At 41.9% G+C, this 25,709-nt stretch overlaps 1 protein-coding gene across 3 annotated transcripts in view; it reads right to left on the bottom strand.

The window, feature by feature from the left end:
• Positions 1-25,709, bottom strand: part of LOC133245122 (cytochrome P450 2J2-like) — a 41,229-nt gene that overhangs the window by 521 nt on the left and 14,999 nt on the right. The window contains exons 4-9 of one of the 3 annotated variants that reach the window (XM_061413066.1): positions 25,182-25,342; positions 21,958-22,134; positions 19,822-19,963; positions 12,389-12,576; positions 6,103-6,241; positions 6-4,389 (exon numbers count right to left, since the gene is read on the bottom strand). In XM_061413066.1, the coding sequence (XP_061269050.1) occupies positions 4,364-4,389; positions 6,103-6,241; positions 12,389-12,576; positions 19,822-19,963; positions 21,958-22,134; positions 25,182-25,342 (833 nt within the window). In that variant the 3' untranslated portion in view covers positions 6-4,363. Of the gene's footprint in view, positions 1-5; positions 4,390-6,102; positions 6,242-12,388; positions 12,577-19,821; positions 19,964-21,957; positions 22,135-25,181; positions 25,343-25,709 lie in introns of those variants that run through there. The other 2 variants (XM_061413065.1, XM_061413068.1) reach the window with 2 other exon arrangements.

Raw genomic sequence — 25,709 nt, 5'->3', positions numbered from 1 at the left:
TGAAAGACAATAAAAAGTTACCTGTTCAGGTGGTGTCTGTACCAGCAAGCACTGAAATATTTTATGACTTCTTGTAAAACCTGAGCAAAGGGAGGGCCGGCCAGCCTCTGGGGCTTTATATATTCAGTTTGATCACAACCACCTGGGTTAACCAACGGAGAAGGAAATGGCGATCCACTCCAGTATTCTTGCCTGGAAAGTCCCATGGATGGAAGAACCTGGCGGGCTACAGTCCATGGGGTTGCAAGGAGTCGGACATGACTGAGTGACTAACGCTTACGCATAAACACCGGGGTGAAGCAAAGCTCCGAGAGCTAATTACACAATCGCACACTCCCAGCCTGCAGGGCTCAGACGCGTGAGGTGCAGGGTGAAGGTGTGGCGTGTGGGCGAGAGAAGTGAGGCCTGAGCTGGCCCAGCACTAGCCTAACGCTGTTTACAAAGCCATTAGCAAACAGTAATGACTAAAGCAGACAAAACCCCAAAACTCTAGGTAGTTTTTCTCAATTGTTAAAAGAAACTTTTGAAAAGTGTAAGCAAGTAAGTGTCAGATCAAGGTTTCTCAAGTACAAGGCATCTTCTCTCTACATCACAGTTCCCTCTATTATGACCGGGAATCTCCCTGCCATGCAGGGCCGACCCCATCTCATCCCACCTGTGTTCACCTGCTCCAGGCTTCCCTCCTCCCCAACCTGGGCTACAACACCCCACACTGGGCTCTACCATCATCTCTCTTTTTGGTGTTTTAATAACTTACTTTCTCCCTAAGAGAGAAAGAAAAAAGAAAAAGAAAAAAAACTGTGAAATGTGTAAAGACAAAAAAAGATGTTTGTAACCCCCAAATTCAGACAAAACCCTTGTTAATATTAGACATATTTCCGCACTGTCTTTGTAAGGATTCTCCTGCACACCGTCACTGGGATTACTGTCTGTAAGCAATTCTGGGCGTTGCTTCTGTTACTTGGTATTTTCCCCTGTAATGAAACTTTCTTAGAAATAGTTAATGTAGCATGCCTCTATTTCGTCCTTGCCTATAATGAGCTGTTGAGGAAATGAAATTAGAGAATATCTGCGAAAGTGTTGAATAAATTAAAATATGCTTTAGAATCATATCGTTCTTAAATTGTTTTGTGCCTGTTTCCCACCAGCGTGTATCTAATTTTCTCTGTTCCCCTCATCCTTATCTGTGTGTGTGTGTGTATGTGTGTGCTCAGTCGTGCCCAGTTTTCCAGGCAAGAACACTAAGTGGGTTGCCATTTCCTACTCCGGGGATCTTCCTGACCCAGGCATGGAACCCGCATCTCTTGCATCTCCTGCTTTGGCAGGTGGATTCTTTACCACTGAACCACTTGGGAAGCCCCCTTATCTCTTCACCCATCACAAATAGTACAATGAGGAATTTTGTTAAAATAGTATCAGATCAGATATATTGTAAATACCCAGGATTCTCCTAGAAGAATCCATATATGACAAAACTGGATCCACGGAATCAGGAACCAGGGTTACAGTACTTGTTTCATCAGTACCCAGCTCTGGGCTATGAGTAAACCCTTTATTCTTACAGACCTGAACATGTCTCACTTGTCAAACACGTGAGATAATCTCTCTCCCAACTATACTACGTGGCCGGGTGAGGATACCAGGAAGACAGGAGATATGAATTATATGAATTTTGCTTTTAAAATCATGAGAAGGAGGGCAACTTGATCTCACAGCTTCATCCTGGACTATGGAAAATGTGGACCTTCTCCTTGGTGCTTCCACTAACTGGCCATCAGTAACTAACCAGGTCAATTACCTCATTGGTGAAATGAGAGCAATGACCTAGGGTTTTGGGGGAAAGTTCTTCATAATTTTATCTCCCATGATCCAGTGAATTAAAAAAATTTTTTTTTTTTTAAACGAGGACTCAGCCTCTTGCTTTTCATGAAGCTGTCTGTGCTTTGTTGGATCGAAAGGGAAAAACTTAAATGACGAAAAGAAAATACAAATTTGCAGTAATAGCTTTGCCATCTGCCCTGCTTATATGCATGTGTTCTAATTCCACACCTGATCATCCTTTCCAGAGAAGGGAAGGAGCTCTCCACATTCTATCCCTTCAGGGAAGCTGTTTTTACAAAGTGCCAGATCAAGAATGAGGCAAAGCCACTGTGCTCCAGAGATGGCAGTGTGGTGAGAAAATAAGACAGTGGTGTTGACTCTATCTCCTGAAACCTTTTAAGCTGTTCTCACTCTGTCACAGCTAAGGAAATCCCCAAATTGCTTGCCTTCTCTCAATTGCATTCTCCTCAGCAAAAAGACAGACAGTGAGACCAACTATTTGCAAAAATGGCTCCAATTTACCCCATCTCCCTGTACCCACATCATTGGCAACATGATTTCATACCCTTCCCATGAAAACTGTGCTACTTTCCCTTTCTCTTGAACTGGGGCTCACAGGTGACCTATGGTGGCCACCAGAATGCAGTGGAAGTGATGGTTTCCAGTTCCCAGCCTGGCCCTTAGGAGGCACTGTGTGCTTTTCTCCCTCCTGGGGTCTTATCTTCTACATGTACATCCGCTGGCTAGATTGCTGGAGGATGAAATTTGGAAAGGACCCCCACTGTCTCAGCTGAGGTCATCTTCCCTCAGTCTTCAGTCAGCTTAGCTCCCAAACAGGCAAGAGGACAAAGCTAAGATCAGTCGAGCTCCCAGCTCAACTGCAGACTTGGGAGCAGTAATACACACTAAAGCTATGGTTTTCCCAATAGTCATGTACAGGTATAAGAGTAGGAACATAAAGAAGGTTGAGCGCTGAAGAACTGATGCTTTTGAACTGTGGTGCTGGAAAAGACCCTTGTGAGTCCCTTGGACTGCAAGGAGATCAAACCAGGCAATCCTAAAGAAAATCAACTCTGAATATTTATTGGAAAGACTGTTACTCAAGCTGAAACTCCAATACTTGGAACATCTGATGCAAAGAGCTGACTCACTGGAAAAATCCCAATGCTGGGGAAGATTGAAGGTAAAAGGAGAAGGCGCATGGTAGAGGATAAGATGGTTAGATAACATCACTGACTCAAATGATTGAATCCGAGAAAACTCCAGGAGATGCTGGGAAAGACTGAGAACAGGAGGAGAAGTGGGTGACAGAGGATGAGATGGTTGGATGGCATCATTGACTCAATGGACATGAGTGTGAATAAACTCTAGGATATAGTAGAGGACAGAGGAGCCTGGTGTGCTACAGTCCATGGGGTCACAAAGAGCCAGACATAACTTAGCTACTGAACAACAACAACCATGATTGTTTTAAGTCACCGAGTTATTCATCTTTGTTATGCAGCAATATAATACTTGATACATATGATATGAATGTGGTGAATCTTAAAATGGAAAGGCTTTAAGTGGGCAAGTGAATTACATTTTAACTATGCAAGAAGGAGCACTAGATGAGAAACTTGAGTCTAGGCCCCATTCTGACAATTCTTTGGGCTCAAGATCTTGAATAAGAAATTACCCTTTTAATTATAGGCTTCAGTTACAAGGAAATTATCTCATTTAATCCTCACAGCAGCCCAGTTATTAATGGTTAGGCAATGGATCAGTATCTCATTTCTTAATGTAAGGAAACTAAGAATAAGAGAGAATTGTTTCTTATTCAAGATCTTGAGCCCAGAGAATCATCAGAATGGGGCCTAGACTCAAGTTTCTCATCTAGTGCTCCTTCTTGCATAGTTAAAAGGTAATCCACTTGCCCACTTAAAGCCTTTCCATTTTAAGATTCATCAAATTCATATCATATTATAACTCTCAATAGCAAAAACAAAAAAAAAAAACCTGTGAGTCAAGAATGATTAAAATACTTAAAATACACATGTGAAACTCTGTTTTGTAATAGGAAACATGAAGCTCTTACAGACAGGAAGATTGAAAGGTGTTTCTACATCTCATGTCTGCTTTCATGTTAGGAAGTGACTTGTCCAGTGTAAAGGTGGTACAGAACCAGAGGAAGAAAGACACAGAAGATCTAATCAGAATCAGTTCAGATACACGCAGGACAGTGTCCTACATCAGGAAAGCCTGGGCTTTGCATCACTTCTACATGGGGTCAAATTCCAGTCCCTCCCTCTCTATGCCTTTGTGGCATGATCAGCAAAATAATACTGTTGTAGAAGATCAATCTATATTTAATTTAAATCAATGATAAGAAAACTACTATAAACTCCAGAGTGCCAACCCATTGTAATGCTTAGTTACTGTTTTGGAGGGAGACGCTGCTAGGAAGAACGCAGGCTTTAGTATTTGATAAACATGGTCAACACTGAGTTCCAGCTCTGTCTTGTGACCTTTTTCATGACTGCAGGCACAGTAGTCGACCCTGCTAAGCCCGGGTTTCCTTCCATATCCCTAAAGGTGGTGAATAGAATTTTGTAATAAGGTTACACTAGAACACATGCTTTTTCACTTTTTATGACAATTAAATTTATTTTTTTAATTGAAGGATACTTGCTTTACAGAATTGGAACACACACTTTTTAAGAGTTTTTTTTTTTTTTTTTACTTCATTCATTATCATATCCTCAGGGCTGAATGTCTGATACATAATAGATGCCCAGGAAATACTTACAGAATTAAGAAATTGGAAATTTAGTTGAAATGATCTCTGCAACATACCTAACGTAATACGTGAAATATACTAAAATTTTTCTCATTCATTTTACAATGTTATAAATTAAAATACTCTTTTGGAACTGGCTGGCTTAGAAACCTGGGAGGATTCACTGCACCTTCTTTCATACCTCTCAAATTATATACCATGTAAATGTATTGACTAGTTATTTAAGGAGTTATTAGAATTTAAAACAGTAAAAGGACTTCTTACAGACCAGTGATAGAGTAGAATCCCAATTAGTTAAGCCTGCGGCACTTAGAGTCACAGGCATCACTTGTGATGCCCATAAAGCAAGTAGCCCCTTTCCTTGCCCTTTCTCCATCCTCTCCTAGCAACTGACTCTAGTTCTGTGTGAATGGATTGCCCTAAAAAGATCTTTGAACATTTAAAACTCTGTAAGGAAGGCAAGTATTCAATCTTCTCTCTGCACGACAGGAAGGGTCTGAGCTCTTGTTTCAGCATTCTGGGGCCAGCACAACGTGAACCTGAAATCTCCATCAGAGTCAAGCAAGGGCTTAGGAAGTAAAGGCATGAGTCCTGGTGATGCTCCACCCAGGGAATCCTGAGGTGTAACCAACAGCGAGAGAGAGTCACTCTGGAGGGGACTCCATGGTGTGGACTGAACACTGTTGCCTGACATTCTGGTAAACAATGAATGCTGCCCTCCACAAAGCCATCAGTCACTGAAGCTGCCCCCAGTGCTGTGCTCTCAGTAGAATTCAGGATGGAAAAAAAGAGGGTACTGGCTCTAGAGTATTAGGATGCACGTAAAGGACTGATGCTAAAGCTGAAACTCCAGTACTTTGGCTACCTCATGTGAAGAGTTGACTCATTGGAAAAGACTCTGATGCTGGGAGGGATTGGGGGCAGGAGGAGAAGGGGACGGCAGAGGATGAGATGGCTGGATGGCATCACTGACTCGATGGACGTGAGTCTGGGTGAACTCCGGGAGTTGGTGATGGACAGGGAGGCCTGGTGTGCTGTGATTCATGGGGTTGCAAAGAGTTGGACATGACTGAGCGACTGAACTGAACTGAACTGAAAGGAATAATTTCACTGAGCCCAGACTCTTGCATCTTCCCATAAAAAGAAAGACACTAAAATCATTAACTTGAAATGTCTGGTCTTTTTTTGGTGTGTGTGACTAGCAAAATCTTATGATGTTTGATTACATGTTTATTTTTTCTCTTTTCCAGCAAGAACTCCTACATACCCTGGTTCTTTCCCTACCTTTTGGAAACAGTCCCCAAGAGCTATCTGAGAAGCCACCTTCCTAGGATATAGTCTTCTGTAATGCCCTGAATAAAAATTCTCAACTTTTAGGCTGAGTTTTTATTTTCCTGTTGAACCTGGAGACATGCCAACTAAAGCAAAACACCAGGGAGAAGAGGAGGGAAAGGCTGCAAGAGGGACTCTGGGTTCCCACATTCATATTTCTCGATACTCACCTATTGAAAAAGGCAGAAAGGCTTCCCTTTTCTTAAACTGTCCATTCTCTAGAAAATGCTCCGGATTGAATGTGTCGGGGGTGGTCCACTCTGCGGGGTCCCTGTGCAGTGCAGTCAGGTTGGTCAGCACCATGGTACCCTGGAGAAGGCAGAAGAGACTCAGGCAGGGATTGACCCACACAACATACGTGTGCAGAGGGGTGGCAGTCCCCCAGGACTCCACACCAAGGCTGACAGCTCCCTGAGCTCCCTCAGCCTCCCTGACCCACCACCTTCTGAGGCCAGCCCCTAGCACCCAGCTCTTTGCCATGGGACAGCTTACAGTGATGGACTGGAATTGTCTGCTGGGAATTTGACCAGGGAAGTGTGACTGCTCTTAGTGCAGAATAGATCTCTGCAGGGACTTGTCAGTGTAGAACTCGGGAGGGAACACATATGCATCAATAAAGAGAATAGTGAGACATCTCTTATTTGCTTCCTTCCAATGTCTAGTCTGTTCTATAGAGGGTTTAAGAATAGAATGAGGTTACCCAGCAAAAGGAACCGCTGTTCTTCCAGATACAGAGCAAGAAACCAAGGTGTCTTCCTTAGTGCCTTCCTTTCCCCCATTCTTCCTTCAACCAGTCCTTCTTTTGGTCAGTTTTACTTGAAATTTCTCTTGATCCTGTTATTCCATTTTGTGTCCACTACTGCCACCTGATTCAGGCTACCGCCTCGTTTGGCTGCTGCTGCTGCTGCTAAGTCGCTTCAGTCGTGTCCGACTCTGTGGGACCCCATAGACGGTAGCCCACCAGGCTCCCCTGTCCCTGGGATTCTCCAGGCAAGAACACTGGAGTGGGTTGCCATTTCCTTCTCCAATGCGTGAAAGTGAAAAGTGAAAGTGAAGTCGCTCAGTCGTGTCCGACTCTTAGTGACCTCATAGACTGCAGCCTACCAGGCTCCTCCGCCCATGGGATTTTCCAGGCAAGAGTGCTGGAGTGGAAAATCCACTGCCTAATAGCCCTGCCTGTGCTGGTGATGGACAGGGAGGCCTGGCGTGCTGCGATTCATGGGGTCGAAAAGAGTCAGACACGACTGAGTGACTGATCTGATCTGATCCGATGCCCATATTCTCTTTTCCCCTTCAGTGTGCTCCACATGATGAAAGCAGAATTCGCTCTGAATAAGATTTAGTCATTCCACCCCTATCTACCCACCACACCTGGAACGTGATAGATACCCTTCAATAACTCCCATCACTCTTAGATGAAGGACACATCACCTGCTCCCTGTCTGAGTCACCCTCCTGCCTGCACTCCCACTACATCAAGCTTCTTTCAGTTTCTCAGACATGCCACATTTCCCCACTCATTTCTGTGCCTTTTTACATGCTGTTCACGTTTGCCTGGAATGTCCTTCCTTCTCCTTTTGTCAATGAGTTAACTCTTAACCATCCTTTAATCCTCTGCTCAAACATCACTTCCTTTGGGAAGTCCTCTCTGCCTGCTCCTGCTCCCACTCCTCATTGCAGCCAGCCTGCATCTTCCTAGAAACCAGTGATTTTTCTCCTTTAGATAGTTACCACAGCTGTACTTATAAACTTGCATGATTACTTTCCTCTGAGTTGTTCTCTGAGGTCTAAACATTTTAGGTGCTTAATGAACATCTGATGAATTAATAAAGAATAATAAGTGCTATTTTGAGAACTTTCTATAGTAAGCACAAGGTTAAATATTCTACATGCATGACCTCATTACATGTTCATCTGTGAGATGGATTTAAATGCATTCTCACAGATAAAGATTTTAAAGCTCTGAGAGGTGGAATAAGATGCCCAGAGTCACAGGGTGGAAGGAGGTAGAAAAATGATTTGAATTAGGACATTTGACATCAAAGTTATGACCCCTAGCCTCTACAACAAAGCCAACGGGATACTTTAATTCCCAGGATGATTTTTTAAGTCAACATTAACAATCAATGTCAGAGCAAGTCTACTGATCTGGGGTGGTTTCCTGGAGTTAAATGAATTGCTATAAAAATGCAAAGATCACTTGAGAAATAATATAGACCTCAGCAAGAGTCAAATACAACTTAGCAACTAAACCACCACCACCAGCCTTCAACCACAAATGATCAATTAGCAAGAAAATATTAGGTTGGTACAAAAGTAATTGTGGTTTTGCACTACTGAATTTCGCCCTTCGATACTGGAATACATTCTTAAATGTGGTTATGTTATACATCGTTTTCATGCACATTTCTTGTTTATGTTTTTTTTGCTAATGACTTATTACTTGCTGTGTATTTTATATTTATTTTAGACTATGGAAATAATGTTAGACAAAAAGCAAGTGAGCAATTTTCTTATAGGTCAGAATGGGTCATAAAGCAGCAGAGACAACTTGCAGCATCAACAACACATTTGGTCCAGGAACTGCTAATGAATACACAGTGCAGTGGTGGTTCAAGAAGTTTTGCAAGGGAGATGAGAGAGAGTCTTGAAGATGAGGAGTATAGTGGCTGGCCATTGGAAATAGACGACTGTTGGAGAGCAATCATCAAAGCTGATCCTTTTACAACTATCAGAGAAGTTGCTGAAGAACTCAGTGTCAACCATTCTATGGTCACTTGGCATTTGAAGCAAATTGGAAAGGTGAAAAGCTCAATAAGTAGGTACCTCACGAGTAGACCGCAAATTTAAAAAAAATCATCATTTTGAAGTGTCATCTTTGCTTACTCTACACAACAAAGAACCATTTCTCGATTGAATGGTGATATGCAACAAAAAGTGGGTTTTATATGACAACACGTGATGACCAGCTCAGTGGCTGAATCTAGAAGAAGCTCTAAAGCATTTCCCAAAGCCAAACTTGCACCAAAAAAAGGTCAGTCACTGTTTGGTGGTCTGCTGCTGGTCTGATCCACTACAGCCTTATGAATTCCAGCTAAACCATTACATTTGAAAAGCATGCTCAGCGAATCAATTAGATGCACCGAAAACTGCAATGTCTGCAGCTGGGATTAGTCAACAGAATGGGCCCAATTCTTCTCCATGACAACAACTGACAGCATGTGGCATACTTCAAAAGTTGAGACGACCCAGAGGGATGGTACGGGGAGGCAGGAGGGAGGGGGGTTCAGGATGGGGAACACGTGTATACCTGTGGCAGATTCTTGTTGATGTATGGCAAAACCAATACAATATTGTAAAGTAATTAACCTCCAATTAAAATAAATAAATTTATATTTTAAAAAAAGTTGAATGAATTGGGCTACAGAGTTTTGCCTCATCCACCATATTCACCCGACCTCAGTAGCCAACCAATTACCACTTCCTCAAGCATCTTGATAACTTTTTGCAAGGAAAATGCTTCCATAATCAGTAAGAGGCAGAAAATGCTTGCCAAGAGTCCTGAAGGACAGATTTTTTACACTACAAGAATAAGCAAACTTATTTCTCATTGGCAAAAATGTGTTGATTGTAATGGTTCCTACTTTGATTAATAAAGATGTGTTTGAGCCTAGTTCACTTCAATTCAGTTCATTCACTCAGTCGTGTCCAACTCTTTGTGACCCCATGGACTGCAGCATGCCTGGCCTCCCTGTCCATCACCAACTCCCGGAGTTTACCCAAACTCATGTCCATTGAGTCAGTGATGCCTTCCAACCATCTCATCCTGTCATCCCCTTCTCCTCCCGCCTTCAATCTTTCCCAACATCAGGGTCTTTTTAAATGAGTCAGTTCTTCGCATCAGGTGGGCAAAGTATTAGAGTTTCAGCTTCAACATCAGTCCTTCCAATGAATATTCAGGACTGATTTCCTTTAGGATAGACTGGTTGGGTCCCCTTGCAGTCCAAGGGACTCTCAAGAGTCTTCTCCAACATCACAGTTCAAAAGCATCAATTCTTCGGTGCAGAGCTTTATAGTCCAACTCTCACATCCATACATGACTACTGGAAAAACCATAGCCTTGACTACACAGACCTTTGTTGGCAAAGTAAAGTCTCTGCTTTTTGATATGCTATCTAGGTTGGTCATAACTTTTCTTCCAAGGAATAAGTGTCTTTTAATTTCATGGCTGCAATCACCAACTGCAGTGATTTTGGCGCCCCCAAAAATAAAGTCTGCCACTGTTTCCACTGTTTCTCCATCTATTTGCCATGAAGTGATGGGACGGGATGCCATGATCTTTGTTTTTTGAATGTTGAGTTTTAAGCCTATTTTTTCACTCTCCTCTTTCACTTTCATCAAGAGGCTCTTTAGTTCTTCTTCACTTTCTGCCATAAGGGTGGTATTATCTGCATGTCTGAGGTTATTGATATTTCTCTGGAAATCTTGATTCCAGTTTGTGCTTCATCCAGCCCAGCGTTTCTCATGATGTACTCTGCATATAAGTTAAATAAGCAGGGTGACGATACACAGCCTTGACGTACTCCTTTTCCTATTTGGAAAAAGTCTGTTCCATGTCCAGTTCTAACTGTTGCTTCCTGACCTGCATACAGATTTCTCAAGAGGCAGATCAGGTGGTCTGGGATTCCCGTCTCTTTCAGAATTTTCCACAGTTTATTGTGATCTACACAGTCAAAGGCTTTGTCATAGTCAATAAAGCAGAAACAGATGTTTACCTGGAACTCTCTTGCTTTTTCGATGAGCCAGTGGATGTTGGCAATTTGATCTCTGGTTCCTCTGCCTTTTCTTAAAGCCTAGTTGCAATGATTTAAAATTCACAGTCCAAAACAGCAATTATATTTGCACCAAACTAATATAGTAAAACAATCATTGCAGGAATAGCTGCTATTCCTGGTTCTGCTCGGCTGGTGACTAAGGGGTGGACAATGCAGAATTTCCTCTGGCTTTGCCTTGAGATTGTCCCCAGGTACAACTCTGTGTACAACTCTGTGTGTGTACACAGAGCAATTTAGACAAACTAGAATGACAGTGGCACCCCACTCCAGTACTCTTGCCTGGAAAATCCCATGGATGGAGGAGCCTGGTGGGCTGCAGTCCATGGGGTCGCTGGGCGTTGGACACGGTTGAGTGGCTTCACTTTCACTTTTCACTTTCATGCATTGGAGAAGGAAATGGCAACCCACTCCAGTGTTCTTGCCTGGAGAACCCCAGGGACGGGGAGCCTGGTGGGCTGCCGTCTATGGGGTCGCACAGAGTCGGACACGACTGAAGCGACTTAGCAGCAGCAGCAGCAGCAGCAGCAGCAGCAGCAGAATGGATCCACAGAGGCTCACGAAAGTTGTGAGAAAGGGAACTGTAAATGTGCAGTGTGCAGAGAGGACACTACAGGGCACAGGAGAGCTGTCATCTGAGATCCTCAGGGTGGTGCGCCGAGTGAGAGCAGAATTTCCTTTGGGAGGACAGGGAATTTAATGGGGACCCACTGAGAAATATTTCAGGGAGACTCTTTTAAAATCAAAGGAAAGCAACTCCTGTGGAGAGAACATGGTGTAGTACAACAAAAGATGAGCCTGGGAATCAGAACAATTCCGTTTCTGGAACCCAACTCCTGTCTCTGTAGCTGAGAGATCTTATGCAAGATTACTCTCCAAGCCCTGGCTTTCAGATTTATAAAATGAGAATGGAATTATTCTAAGGACTGATTCAGACATTTTGAAATAACATATATAGTCCGAAGTACATAACCACTGCTTAAAAAGCATTGGTTCCTCCTTTCTCTCCTATTCTGATATTTAATACTGCACATACTTGGATTGCTTTCCCTTGTGAGGCAGTCCCATCAAGGGTCTGTAAGTCAAGGATAGAAAAACACCTGTGGGGATAGTATGTTAGAAACACCAGAATGAATGTGATGTTGGTTCAGGTGGTCTCAAAAGTCCCTCATTTTTCAACATTCCAGCACTGCAAAGCACAATTATCTAAAATAAGTCCAGTAGGTCTCTATCTTGTGAGAAGCACTCCCAAGGCAAAAGAAAGGACCTCGTGACAAAGTCTGAGACTGAGAACTGCTGCCTTCTGTATCCCCATGTAGATTTACCACTCACATCACACAGTAAAACACTGAGAAACCTCATAGCAAAGAAAAGCCTGGTTTTGCCTAACCACAGCTGACTTAAGAATCCCCCCTCTCCTCTAAAACACCTGTTAACATCCAGTTGAACTAACTTTCTAAGCTCACATTTAGGGAACAAAACTAGTATTTCATCAAGCATAATATATTTCTCTTCCCATGTAAGTAACTCTCTAGGATAAGAATGCTTTTCCAATTGAGATATTCCCACCGTTTACAGATATGAGCTTGGAGATCTGAGGCTGTTGGTGTGAGCCCCTAATTACCTTGGGCAGGTGGTATCCAGCCAGGACAGTGTCCACTGTCACCTCCCGGGGCACGTTCAGAGGGAGGATGTTCCCCATTCTCTGCACCTCGTGGATGACAGCGTTGGTGTAGGGCATGGACTCGCGAGCGGCCATGCTTGGTTGTTGTGACTCGTCAAGCACCTTATCAATTTCAGCTTGGACTTTCTCTGGAAAAGTACAGGAGATTTCATCATTCTATTTTTCTATAACTTTCCTAGAGGCCAGTTAAGCTAAGGAATGGAATAACCAGGATCAAAAATGCTAAAGGAGTACATCAAGGCTATATAGCATCACCCTCCTTATTTAACTTATATTCAGAGTACATTATGCGAAATGCTGGGCTGGATGAAATCAACCCTGAATATTCATTGGAAAGACTGATGCTTAAGCTCAAATCTTTTGGCCACTTGATGCAAAGAGCTGACTCACAGAAAAGACCCTGATGCTGGGAAAGATTGAGGGCAGGAAGAGAAGTGAGCGACAGAGGATGAGATGGTTAGATGGCATCACTGACTCAATGGAAGTGAGTTTGAGCAAATTCCAGTAATAGTGAGGGACAGGGAAGCCTGGTGTGCTACAATCTATGGGTTGCAAAGACTTGGACACGGCTCAGCGATTGAAAAACAATAACAAAATGACTAAAGCTATAGTAGGGTCTCTGGACAACCTCCTCAGGGAGGTATGTGAGTGGGAAGTGAGCCCTGGTGTGAGACAAACCTGGTGGCAAATTCTTGCTCAATACTAGTCCTGCTGCGAGTTCCTGGAGCTCTTTGAGCCTCTGGTTCCTCTTCTTATTAGTGAGGATGAATCAAGTTTCATCTTTAGCAATTTTTAGATTTGCATGAACTGATTTAGGGAAGTATCCAACAACAACAAAACCCTGTTAACTATGCCCCAATATTTGTTTTCCTCTTTTTAAACAATAATAAATATTTGATCTGGATACCTGGTCCCTCAGCTAAAGACCACATTTCCTAGATCCCCTTGTGACTAAGTTCTGGCCAAGAGAGTGTAAGTAGAGGGAATGTTTAATACTTGAAACATGCCCTAAAAGGAAAGGCATGTGGTTCCTGCTCCTCCCCTTCCTGCTGGTGGAAAGGCAGCCATAGAGGTGAGCCATCTGTGAGTCCCAGCAAGGGTGCCATTCTAGATACAACAGAGCAACACACGGGAAGCAGTTTAGACCCAAAGGGTTCTGCAGAGTCTAGCTTAGAGTCTCTGAATTGAGAGAAAAATAAACTTTCTTTTTTTACTGAACATTTAGAAACGTTTTAAATTGTGGTAAAATACACATAATATATAACTTACTTATCTTAGCCACTTTAAAGTGTGTGGTTTAATAATGTTAAGTATATTCACATCATTGTACAACCAATCTCCAGAAATTTTTGTCTTGCAAAACCAAAACTATTCTCACTGAACCAGAACTCCCATTTGCACTAACTCCAGGCTCTAACCATGGTGTCTAACAACCACCATTTTACTTTCACTTTCTATGAGTTAACTGTTCCAGATACCTCAGATGAACAGAATCATGTAGTTTGTTCGTTTTGATTGGATTACTGAGTTTAGCATAATGTCCTTAAGGTTCACCATGTAGCATGTGTCAAAATGCTTCATTTTTAAGGACAGATATTTCATTGCATTCCACATTTTGCTTACCCACTCATCCACTGATAGACACTTGGGTTGTATCCACTTTTATTACATCTAAGGTGACTGGTGATAGAAGCAAGGTCCGATGCTGTAAAGAGCAATATTGCATAGGAACCTGGAATGTCAGGTCCATGAATCAAGGCAAATTGGAAGTGGTCAAACAAGAGATGGCAAGAGTGAATGTCGACATTCTAGGAACCAGCGAACTGAAATGGACTGGAATGGGTGAATTTAACTCAGATGACCATTATATCTACTACTGTGGCAGGAATCCCTCAGAAGAAATGGAGTGGCCATCATGGTCAACAAAAGAGTCTGAAATGCAGTACTTGGATGCAATCTCAAAAACCACAGAATGATCTCTGTTCGTTTCCAAGGCAAACCATTCAATATCACAGTAATCCAAGTCTATGCCCCAATCAGCAATGCTGAAAAAGCCGAAGTTGAACGGTTCTATGAAGACCTACAAGATCTTTTAGAACTAACACCAAAAAAAAGACATCCTTTTCATTAAAGGGGACTGGAATGCAAAAGTAGGAAGTCAAGAAACACCTGGAGTAACAGGAAAATTTGGCCTTGGAATACAGAATGAAGCAGGGCAAAGACTAATAGAGTTTTGTCAAGAAAATTGCACTGGTCATAACAAACACCCTCTTCCAACAACACAAGAGAAGACTCTATACATGGACATCACCAGATGGTCAACACCAAAATCAGATTGATTATATTCTTTGCAGCCAAATATGGAGAAGCTCTACACAGTCAGCAAAAACAAGACCAGGAGCTGACTGTGGCTCAGATCATGAACTCCTTATTGCCAAATTCAGCTTAAATTGAAGAAAGTGGGGAAAACCACTAGACCATTCAGGTATGACCTAAATCAAATCCCTTATGATTATACAGTGAAAGTGAGAAATAGATTTAAGGGCCTAGATCTGATAGATAGAGTGCCTGATGAACTATGGAATGAAGTTCGTGACATTGTACAGGAGACAGGGATCAAGACCATCCCCATGGAAAAGAAATGCAAAAAAGCAAAATGGCTGTCTGGGGAGGCCTTACAAATAGCTGTGAAAAGAAGAGAAGCGAAAAGCAAAGGAGAAAAGGAAAGATATAAGCATCTGAATGCAGAGTTCCAAAGAATAGCACGAAAAGATAAGAAAGCCTTCTTCAGCGATCAATGCAAAGAAATAGAGGAAAACAACAGGATGGGAAAGACTAGAGATCTCTTCAAGAAAATTAGAGATACTAAGGGAACATTTCATGCAAAGATGGGCTCGATAAAGGACAGAAATGGTATGGACCTAACAGAAGCAGAAGATATTAAGAAGAGATGGCAAGAATACACAGAAGAACTGTACAAAAAAGATCTTCACGACCCAGATAATCACAATGGTGTGATCACTGACCTAGAGCCAGACATCCTGGAATGTGAAGTCAAGTGGGCCTTAGAAAGCATCACTACGAACAAAGGTAGTGGAGGTGATGGAATTCCAGTGGAGCTATTTCAAATTCTGAAAGATGATGCTGTGAAAGTGCTGCACTCAATATGCCAGCAAATTTGGAAAACTCAGCAGTGGCCACAGGACTGGAAAAAGTCAGTTTTCATTCCAATCCCAAAGAAAGGCAATGCCAAAGAATGCTCAAACTACCGCGCAATTGCACTCATCTCACACGCTAGTAAAGTAATGCTCAAAATTCTCCAAGCCAGGCTTCAGCAATATGTGAACCGTGAACTTCCTGATGTTCAAGCTGGTTTTAGAAAAGGCAGAGGAACCAGAGATCAAATTGCCAACATCCGCTGGATCATGGAAAAAGCAAGGGAGTTTCAGAAAAACATCTACTTCTGTTTTATTGACTATGCCAAAGCCTTTGACTGTGTGAATCACAATAAAAAGTGGAAAATTCTGAAAGAGATGGGAATACCAGACCACCTTATCTGCTTCTTGAGAAATCTGTATGCAGGAAGCAACAGTTAGAACTGGACATGTAACAACAGACTGCTTCCAAATAGGAAAAGGAGTACGTCAAGGCTATATATTGTCCCCCCTGCTTATTTAACTTATATGCAGAGTACATCATGAGAAACGCTGGACTGGAAGAAACACAGGCTGGAATCAAGATTGCCGGAAGAAATATCAATAACTCAGATATGCAGATGACACCACCCTTGTGGCAGAAAGTGAAGAGGAACTAAAGAGCCTCTTGATGAAAGTGAAAGAGGAGAGTGAAAAACTTTGCTTAAAGCTCAACATTCAGAAAACGAAGATTATGGCATCTGGTCCCATCACTTCATGGGAAATAGATGGGGAAACAGTGGAAACAGTGTCAGACTTTATATTTTTGGCCTCCAAAATCACTGCAGATGGTGACTGCAGCCATGAAATTAAAAGACGCTTACTCCTTGGAAGGAAAGTTATGACCAACCTAGATAGCATATTCAAAAGCAGAGACATTATTAGCTAATGTTGTTAGCAACATTATTTTGCTAACAAAGGTTCATCTAGTCAAGGCTATGGTTTTTCCTGTGGTCATGTATGGATGTGAGAGTTGGACTGTGAAGAAAGCTGAGCGCCGAAGAATTAATGCTTCTGAACTGTGGTGTTGGAGAACACTCTTGAGAGTCCCTTGGACTGCAAGGAGATCCAACCAGTCCATTCTGAAGGAGATCAGCCCTGGGATTTCTTTGGAAGGAATGATGCTAAAGCTAAAACTCCAATACTTTGGCCAGCTCATGCATAGAGTTGACTCATTGGAAAGGACTCTGATGCTGGGAGGGATTGGGGGCAGGAGGAGAAGGGGATGACAGAGGATGAGATGGCTGGATGGCATCACTGACTTGATGCACGTGAGTCTGGGTGAACTCCGGGAGTTGGTGATGGACAGGGAGGCCTGGCGTGCTGTGATTCATTGGGTCGCAAAGAGTCGGACACAACTGAGTGACTGAACTGAACTGAACTGAAGACATTATTATTTTGGAGCCTTTTATAGGGAAGCTATAAATATATCCTAACTAGGTGGCTTTTAAACTTAAAGAAAACCCTGTAATTCACAGTTGTTTAGTTGCTAATCCTGTCTGACTCTTGTGACTCCATGGACTGTAGCCCACCAGGCTCTTTGGTTCATGGAATTGCTCAGGCAAGAATACTGGAGTGGGTTGCCATTTCCTTCTTCAGGGGATCTTCCCGACCCAGGGATAGAATTTGCTTCTCCTGCATTTGCAGGAGGATTCTTTACCACTGAGCCATCAGGGAAGCCCATAATTAAAAAATAAGTGCATTTTACAAGTGCATGACTCAGGACACATTAAAAAAAATATACACACACGTATAAAACATTTATTCATATACTTAAGGAAAGTTTCATGAAAAAGCATTATCCTCAGTACACAGAAAGCACTCTGATTTTACTATTTTTTTTTTTTTAATTTAGGGAAAAAAGTTGGTCTTGATTTACTAAATTGACTCTATCTCCTATTAATGAACTTTCACCCACAGTTTGCAAAACTGTATCACAATAGTTTCTATCCTACATGTGCTTAAACTGTTTCGGGGGAGTGGGGGCTAGAAAATGAAAAATGATTCTTAACAGTCACTGTCCTTGAAAGGACTACAGTCTCTGGGGAAGATATATAAATAACATGTTATAAACAAACTAATGGAGGTTCATTAGGTCATCTTTAAAGAAAGGAAATGCTAGTATTTTCCCAGAAGTGTGGAGAAACTCTTGGAGGCTATGTTGAGTAGACTCTTCAAGCATAGCTAAGGGTTTACTGTATAGAGAAATTAGGGAAATACATTCTTGATTATTCTTCTGGGGAACAGCAGGTGTGATGGTCCAGAGGCACAAATAAGGACAGTGAAATTAAATGGCCTGTGACTTACTGAAGCCCCTATGCAGGCTGGACAGGTAGAAAAGAGGCACAGCAGAGTGCATGATATACCAGGCTAAGGACTGTGAGCATTGTCCACAGGATGCTGGAAGACACTACTAGAAAAGGAGGGATGCTGCTACCAGATTTCATATGTGAGTGGAGTGGAGCTCCTTCCTGGAACTCACCACAATGTCAGTGGGCTTCACTGTTCTCCCCACTGGACAGTGAGTTTGCTGAGGGCAGGGGCTCTCTGTTACATCTGTGTAATGTGGACCCATCCCAATTCTGGCAGAAAACTGAAGAAGGCGCCCGTTCAAGTCCACCTGTCCTACCTATCTCTCCATCCTACCATGCTATCCTCTGGCCTTTCTTTTGGACCGTGCTCCAGGAGGCCCCATTCTTATTTTCTTTTTTCCTTTAAAAAAATCATTTATTTTTAACTGAAGGATAATTGCTTTATAGTATTGTGTTGGTATCTACCAAACATCAACATGAATTAGCCATAGGTTTACCCATGTCCCCCCACACCTGAACATCCCTCCCACTTCCCTCCCGTCCCACCCGTCTAGGCTGTTACCCAGCCCCAGTTTGCGTTTCCTGTGTCTTGCCGCAAATTCACATTGGGTATCTATTTTCATATGGTATTCTATATTTCCATGTTACTCCCTCCATATCTCCCACCCTCTCCTTCCTCCCCTCCCAGCCATGCCCATAATCTGTTCTCAATGTCTGTGTCTCCACTGCTGCTCTCCAAATAGGTTCATCAGAACCATCTGGTTTCCAAATTCCATATCTATGCATTAGTATACGATATTTTTCTCTTTCTGACTTACTTCACTCTGTATAATAGGCTTTAGGTTCACCCACCTCATTAGGACTGACTCAAATGCATTCCTTTTTATGGCTGAGTAATATTTCATTATATATATGTACCACAGCTTCTTTATCTATTCATCTGTTGATGGACATCTAGGTTGCTTCCATGTCCTAGCTGTTGTAATATAACTGCAGTGAACCCTGGTGTACATGTGTCTTGTTCAATTTTGGTTTCCCCAGGGTATATGCCTAGTGATGGGACTGCTGATCATATGGTGGTTTTATTCCTAGTTTTTTAAGGAGTGTCCATACTGTTCTCCATAGTGGTTGTATCAATTTACATTCCCACCAACAGCACAAGAGGGTTCCCTTTTCTCTACACCCTCTCCAGCTTTTATAGTTTGTAGATTTTTCAATGAGGGCCATTCTGACCAGTGTGAGGTGATATCTCATTATAGTTTTGATTTGCATTTCTCTAATAATGAGTGATGTTGACCATCTTTTCATGTAGTTGTTAGCCATCTGTGTGTCTTCTTTGGAAAAATGTCTGTTTAGGTCTTTTGCCAACTTTTTGATTGGGTTTTTGCTTTTCTGTTATTGATTTGTATGAGCTGCTTACATATTTTTGAAATTAATGTTTTGTCAGTTGTTTCATTTGCTATTATTTTTTCCCATCCTGAGGGTTGTCTTTTCACCTTGTTTATAGTTTCCTTTGCTGTGCAAAAGCTTTTAAGTTTAATTAGGTCCCACTTTAAAATTTTTGTTTTGATTTCCATTATTCTAGGAGGTGTGTCATAGAGGATCTTGTTGTGATTTATGTCATAGAGTGTTCTGCCTATGTTTTCTTCTAAGAGTTTTATAGTTTCTGGTCTTACATTTAGGTCTTTAATACATTTTGGATTTATCTTTGTGTATGGTGTTAGGAAGTGTTGTAATGTCATTCTTTTACACACAGCTGTCCAGTTTTCCCAGAAGCACTTACTGAAGAGACCTTCTTTGCCCCACTGTATATTCTTGAGGAGGCCCCATTCTGACCCAGCCGAGGCCCACCCACTGACGTGCTCACCTTGGATTTCAGGGTACAGGGCCATGTAGAGCAGACCCCAGCGCAAGGTGGTTGAAGTTGTTTCTGTTCCAGCAAAGAAGAGGTCCAGGGTATTGTAGATAAGGTTTTCTTCATGGAAACTTGAAGCAGCATTACCCTTATGCTAGAAAGCACAGTGATTATTGATTTATTCAGGTGGTTCTTAGTTGCCACAACACACGGGGTTTCATCCTAAAGAAAACATGAAGGAGAGACTACCCCAGGAGAAATAACTCTCCTTTTAGCTGTCTCATGAGGCAGAGATTTATTACTGGAATATCACTGCCCGTAGTGCTGAAAGCTTTTGTTAGCTTTGGTGGACAAAAAAGATAACTAATTTTTTACACCCATAATTAGGCAGAATCTATTATTACACTGGCAAACAGCTCTAGGTTCCAATATTAGTGACACCATTCACTATTTGTATGACTCGAGCAAGTTAACAAACCTTTCTGTGCTTCAGATTCCTGTTCCACAAAACAGACATAACAATACTCACCTCTTAAGATGGAATTATGAATTATGTGAGTAGGAAAGGGCACATAGCAATTCTCAACAAATGTTTGTACCAATAACAGAAACAATAACTGAATTTCTCTAAAGTATAGTAATTCTCCTGAGAAGGCAGTGGCACCCCACTCCAGTACTCTTGCCTGGAAAATCCCATGGACGGAGGAGCCTGGAAGGCTGCAGTCCATGGGGTCGCTGAGGGTTGGACACAACTGAGCGACTTCACTTTCACTTTTCACTTTCATGCATTGGAGAAGGAAATGGCAACCCACTCCAGTGTTCTTGCCTGGAGAATCCCAGGGACAGGGAAGCCTGGTGGGCTGCCTCTATGGGGTTGCACAGTCCGACACGACTGAAGTGACTTAGCAGCAGCAGCATAGTAATTCTCATATCTCCCCATTAATCTTTTCCTTTTAGGTTAAACTTTTCTGATTCCAACAGTCATTCCTCATGGCACTCCAGCATCTTTACCACCTTTCTTCAATGAATGTATCAATGTTCCTCCCTGTGTGGTCCCACACCTGCATATCTTATAGTAAGTGAAGTCTCCTCCTCATAAGAGAAATCAATGCTTCTATTAATGTTATCACAATAAAGTGAAACAAGAGAGGAGTTGGAAAGAAATCCATTCTGCCAACTCTGGGAATGAATAATCTGATGGGTCAAAGATGATGACACCAATGTAGTGATATGTTTACCAGAGGGGTGACTATGGCAAAGGTCATCCCATTTGGCTTTTATCCTGCTTCTTTCCTATAGTAACATTGAAAAGTGGATGACATAGGGATGAGGGAGGAAGGCAAATGTCTCTCTCATCTGAGGCTAAACTCACATCTGACTCAGATTTACCTGTGTTCTGCAATGGGGATCTGGGGGAAGGTGTAGGAGACTGGGCATTGGTCCAGCTAATAATGAAATAATACTTTTTTTTTTCCTTTTATGTACAGGTCCTTCAGATATGGGTAGAGAATGGATTACGAAAAGGCAGTATTTGGTCTTTCTAAAGTCCTTAGGCCAAATACTGATAAACCTCTGTCTTCATTTTTAATTGTCCCGTCAATTTTGAGTTAATGTTATTCCTACATTCTGTGAAGTACTGCCTCTATTTTTCCTCCCCTGTGGTAGGCTGAATAATGACCCACAAAGAAGTCTATGTCCTTAACTCTAGAATCTGTGAATTTTATATGGCAGACAAAATTCTATAGATATATTGAAATAAGGCTCTTGATGGGAAAATTATCCTGGATTATCCCAGTGGGCCCAATACAATCACAAGAGTCTTTAGAAGAGGGAGGCAAGAAAGTCATAAAGAGCAGATGTGAAGATGGTGGCAGAAAAAAGTGCTATATTGATGGCTTTGAAGATGGAGGAAGGGGTCATGAGTCAGTCAAGGAGTAAAGGCAGCCTCTAGACTCTGGAAAAGTCCATCAGTAGTTTCTTCCCTAGAGCCTTGAAAGAGCCAGTACTGCCCCTACCTTGACTTGATAAATGTTGGTTGTTTTAAGCTACCAAGTTTGTGGTGACTTCTTACACCAGCAATAAGATATTAGAATCCCTTCATTTGATCTTTAAGAACAATACTTTGGAAAAAAACTCAGGTTTCCTCACCTTTTCTGTCTCCTGGAGATAAGCATCAATGAAGTCTCTTGCTTCAGCAGGATTCCAGTCTCTCTTGTGGTTTTCAATCACACGGGCAACAAACATTTTCAGTTTCCTCCAGTTACTGAAGAGCATTTGGTGTGGACCCGGAAGGAAATTCATTATCCTTGGAAAGACATTGTAGAGCTGATGGAACAAATAAAACTGTCATGGAGGAAAGGGGGGGTGACGTTTTTCTACTTTTTAAGATAAGTCCATGGGGTTGCAAAGCGTTGAACATGAGAGCAACTGAGCAACACATCAAGGAAACCGTAGTCTTTTCCTATCTCTTTTATTTACTTAAATTTAATCCTTTGAGTCAACCTTGACTCTTCTCTTTCTCAATCCTCTTCTTTCCCTTCCAGCAAAGCATTTCAACCCTCCATCCAAAACATGACACTTCAGACCAATTTTCACCACTCCATCTGCTTTGTCATCCTAGTACAAAGTACTAACATTTTTTATCTGGATGCTGTAAGCCTCCAGCAGGTTTCCTGATGCTCTCCCTAACCCCCTTCTCAGCCCGTCTTCCACTGAGCTGCCATAGAGATCATTTAAAAGTTTAATGAGATCATTTCACTTTCTGACTCTCAATCCGACAATGACTTTCCAAGACATTTAGACAGATCCTACCTCATTCTCCTGGCCGGGAGCTCTACATGATCTGGCCCCTCACCCTCCTGGCGCCTCCTCTCCTATGACTCCCTGCCATCTTGCTCTCCCTTACTCTTTCCAGTCCAGCCCCATTGGTCTCTGTGCAAACATAAAAAAAAATGTTCTTGTTTAGGACTTTGTAGTTGCTATTTCTTTCATCTAGAATGGTTTTCCTCTGAAATCTGTGTAACTCCAGTTCCTTAATGTGCTGCTCAAATGTCACCGATTTGGATCCGTCTTAGCTGATGAGCCTACGATTAGCAGCACTTCTGGAACTCTCTTTCCATTCCTTTATTTTGTTTTATATTTTTCCATGACAATTGTCATTAGTTGTGTGTGTATATATATTTGTGTGTATTTGTAAAATATGTATGTTTATCTGTGTATATGTATCTAACTATGTATCTACATTCCTGTGTATCTAAATATCTAGGGCAAACACATATGTGTATTTATTTGTCTGTCCTCACTATGAGGTAAGCTCCATGTGGGTAAAATATTTTTTACTGAAATACAGTAGTCTTTGTATATATTTTTTCTAATAAAATATGAAAGAAAATAGATAGCATAAGGTAACAGAAAGTTGCCTAGATTTCAAATGTGATAGGTATGCATTTACAATTAGGTCTGTTTCTTTCTAGCTATAGTACTTTGCTAATGGTAGTAATAATGATATGATCTGTATCTACCTAAACTAGCTGCTAATGGGGGCAAAGGTTATTTTCATGATCAAATGACATGAGAGCCATACCACACTTAACACAGAGCCAGTGGAACACTATGTGGATTTGTTTACACATTCCCGTATCTGCTTGCATACATCAGGATGATCCATTTCATTAGCAAGGTGAAAAGGCAGCCTTCAGAATGGGAGAAAATAATAGCAAATGAAGTAACTGACAAACAACTAATCTCAAAAATATACAAGCAACTCCTACAGCTCAACTCCAGAAAAATAAATGACCCAATCAAAAAATGGGCCAAAGAACTAAATAGACATTTCTCCAAAGAAGACATACAGATGGCTAACAAACACATGAAAAGATGCTCAACATCACTCATTATCAGAGAAATGCAAATCAAAACCACTATGAGGTACCATTTCACGCCAGTCAGAATGGCTGCAATCCATAAGTCTACAAGCAATAAATGCTGGAGAGGGTGTGGAGAAAAGGGAACTCTCTTACACTGTTGGTGGGAATACAAACTAGTACAGCCACTATGGAGAACAGTGTGGAGATTCCTTAAAAAACTGGAAATAGAACTGCCTTGTGATCCAACAATCCCACTGCTGGGCATACACACTGAGGAAACCAGAAGGGAAAGAGACACGTGTACCCCAATGTTCATCGCAGCACTGTTTATAATAGCCAGGACATGGAAGCAACCTAGATGCCCATCAGCAGATGAATGGATAAGAAAGCTATGGTACATATACACAATGGAGTATTACTCAGCCATTAAAAAGAATACATTTGAATCAGTTCTAATGAGATGGATGAAACTGGAACCTATTATACAGAGTGAAGTAAGCCAGAAAGAAAAACACCAATACAGTATACTAATGCATATATATGGAATTTAGAAAGATGGTAACAATAACCCTGTACGAGACAGCAAAAGAGACACTGATGTATAGATCAGTCTTATGGACTCTGTGGGAGAGGGAGAGGGTGGGGAGATTTGGGAGAATGGCATTGAAACATGTATAATATCATGTATGAAATGAGATGCCAGTCCAGGTTCGATGCATGATACTGGATGCTTGGAGCTGGTGCACTGGGACGACCCAGAGGGAGGGTATGGGGAGGGAGGAGGGAGGAGGGTTCAGGATGGGGAACACAGGTATACCTGTGGCGGATTCATTTCTATATTTGGCAAAACTAATACAATATTGTAAAGTTTAAAAATAAAATAAAATTATAAAAAAAAGAACTGCTGTAAAAAAATAAATTAACTGAGATAAAGTATGTATAGTTGTCCATCAAAGTGCCTGGTCTACTTTGGATCTCTAAGAAATGCTTTTTACCCTGCCCTATTGCTCCCTCCTAACCTCCCAGGATTTTTATTCCTTGGGAACAGTCAGCCTGGTATCCACTGAAGTCCCATTACTGAACTCAATTTTCCAGTAATTAGTGCATATATGAAAGTAGCATCTAACTCTTTGTGAACCCATGGACTGTAGCCTGCCAGGCTCCTCTGTCCATGGGATTCTCCAGGCAATAATACTGGAGTGGGTTGCCATTTTCTCCTCTAGGGGATCTTCCCAATTCATCTTCAGCGTCACCTGCATTGGCAGGTAGATTTTTTTTTTTTTTTTTTTTAACCACTGAGCCACCTGGGAAGCCCTCTTTGTCTATAATCAATGTTCATCAATGTTGCAGAAAACATCAAATTCAACAGACTGACTTCAGACATGTTTGTCAAAGTCAATTTTAAACGGTTGTGTTAACTTAAGAAAAAAATAAAAGGAAGAACCCATCTCTGTCTGACATCAGCTCATTGTCCTTCTCCAAGGTAGGAAGTGAGAACCACCTCACCTGGCACCACACTGTTGTCTCTAAGTAGGTGACCTCATCCAGCAGCCTCAGCAGCTCCTGGAACTGATCATCCTGGTAGTCAAACCGCTCCCCAAAGGTGATGGAGCAAATAATATTGGAAACAGCATTGTTGATTTTGAAGTGAGGGTTGAAAGGCTGTCCTGGAAGCAGAAGAAGAGATAGAGACTTCAGATTGGTTCGTTCCTATTTTCCAGAGTATATTCTACGTGGCATATAACACACTGACTACAGAACTATATCTGAAACTGTGGCCCCAGCACCCTACATAGGTCTGACACACAGCAAGTACTCAGTCAATGCCTGGAAGTCAAATTGATGACCAGGATTTAAAACCAATAATGAGTTTTATATCCATCTTCTTTTTAACACTCAAGCTCCATAATGGCAGTTCATGGTTAGCTGTTCACTGTTATCGCCTAATCACCCAACACAGTCCTGGGCTTAGGACAGAAATGTAGGTATTGATGAGCATCTGGTTAGTGAAAGCATGAACCACAGTCCCTGTAC

This window comes from Bos javanicus, chromosome 3 (genome assembly GCF_032452875.1).
Source record: "Bos javanicus breed banteng chromosome 3, ARS-OSU_banteng_1.0, whole genome shotgun sequence".
Classification (NCBI taxonomy): Eukaryota; Metazoa; Chordata; class Mammalia; order Artiodactyla; family Bovidae; genus Bos; species Bos javanicus.
This window is presented reverse-complemented; position numbering and strand designations above follow the sequence as displayed.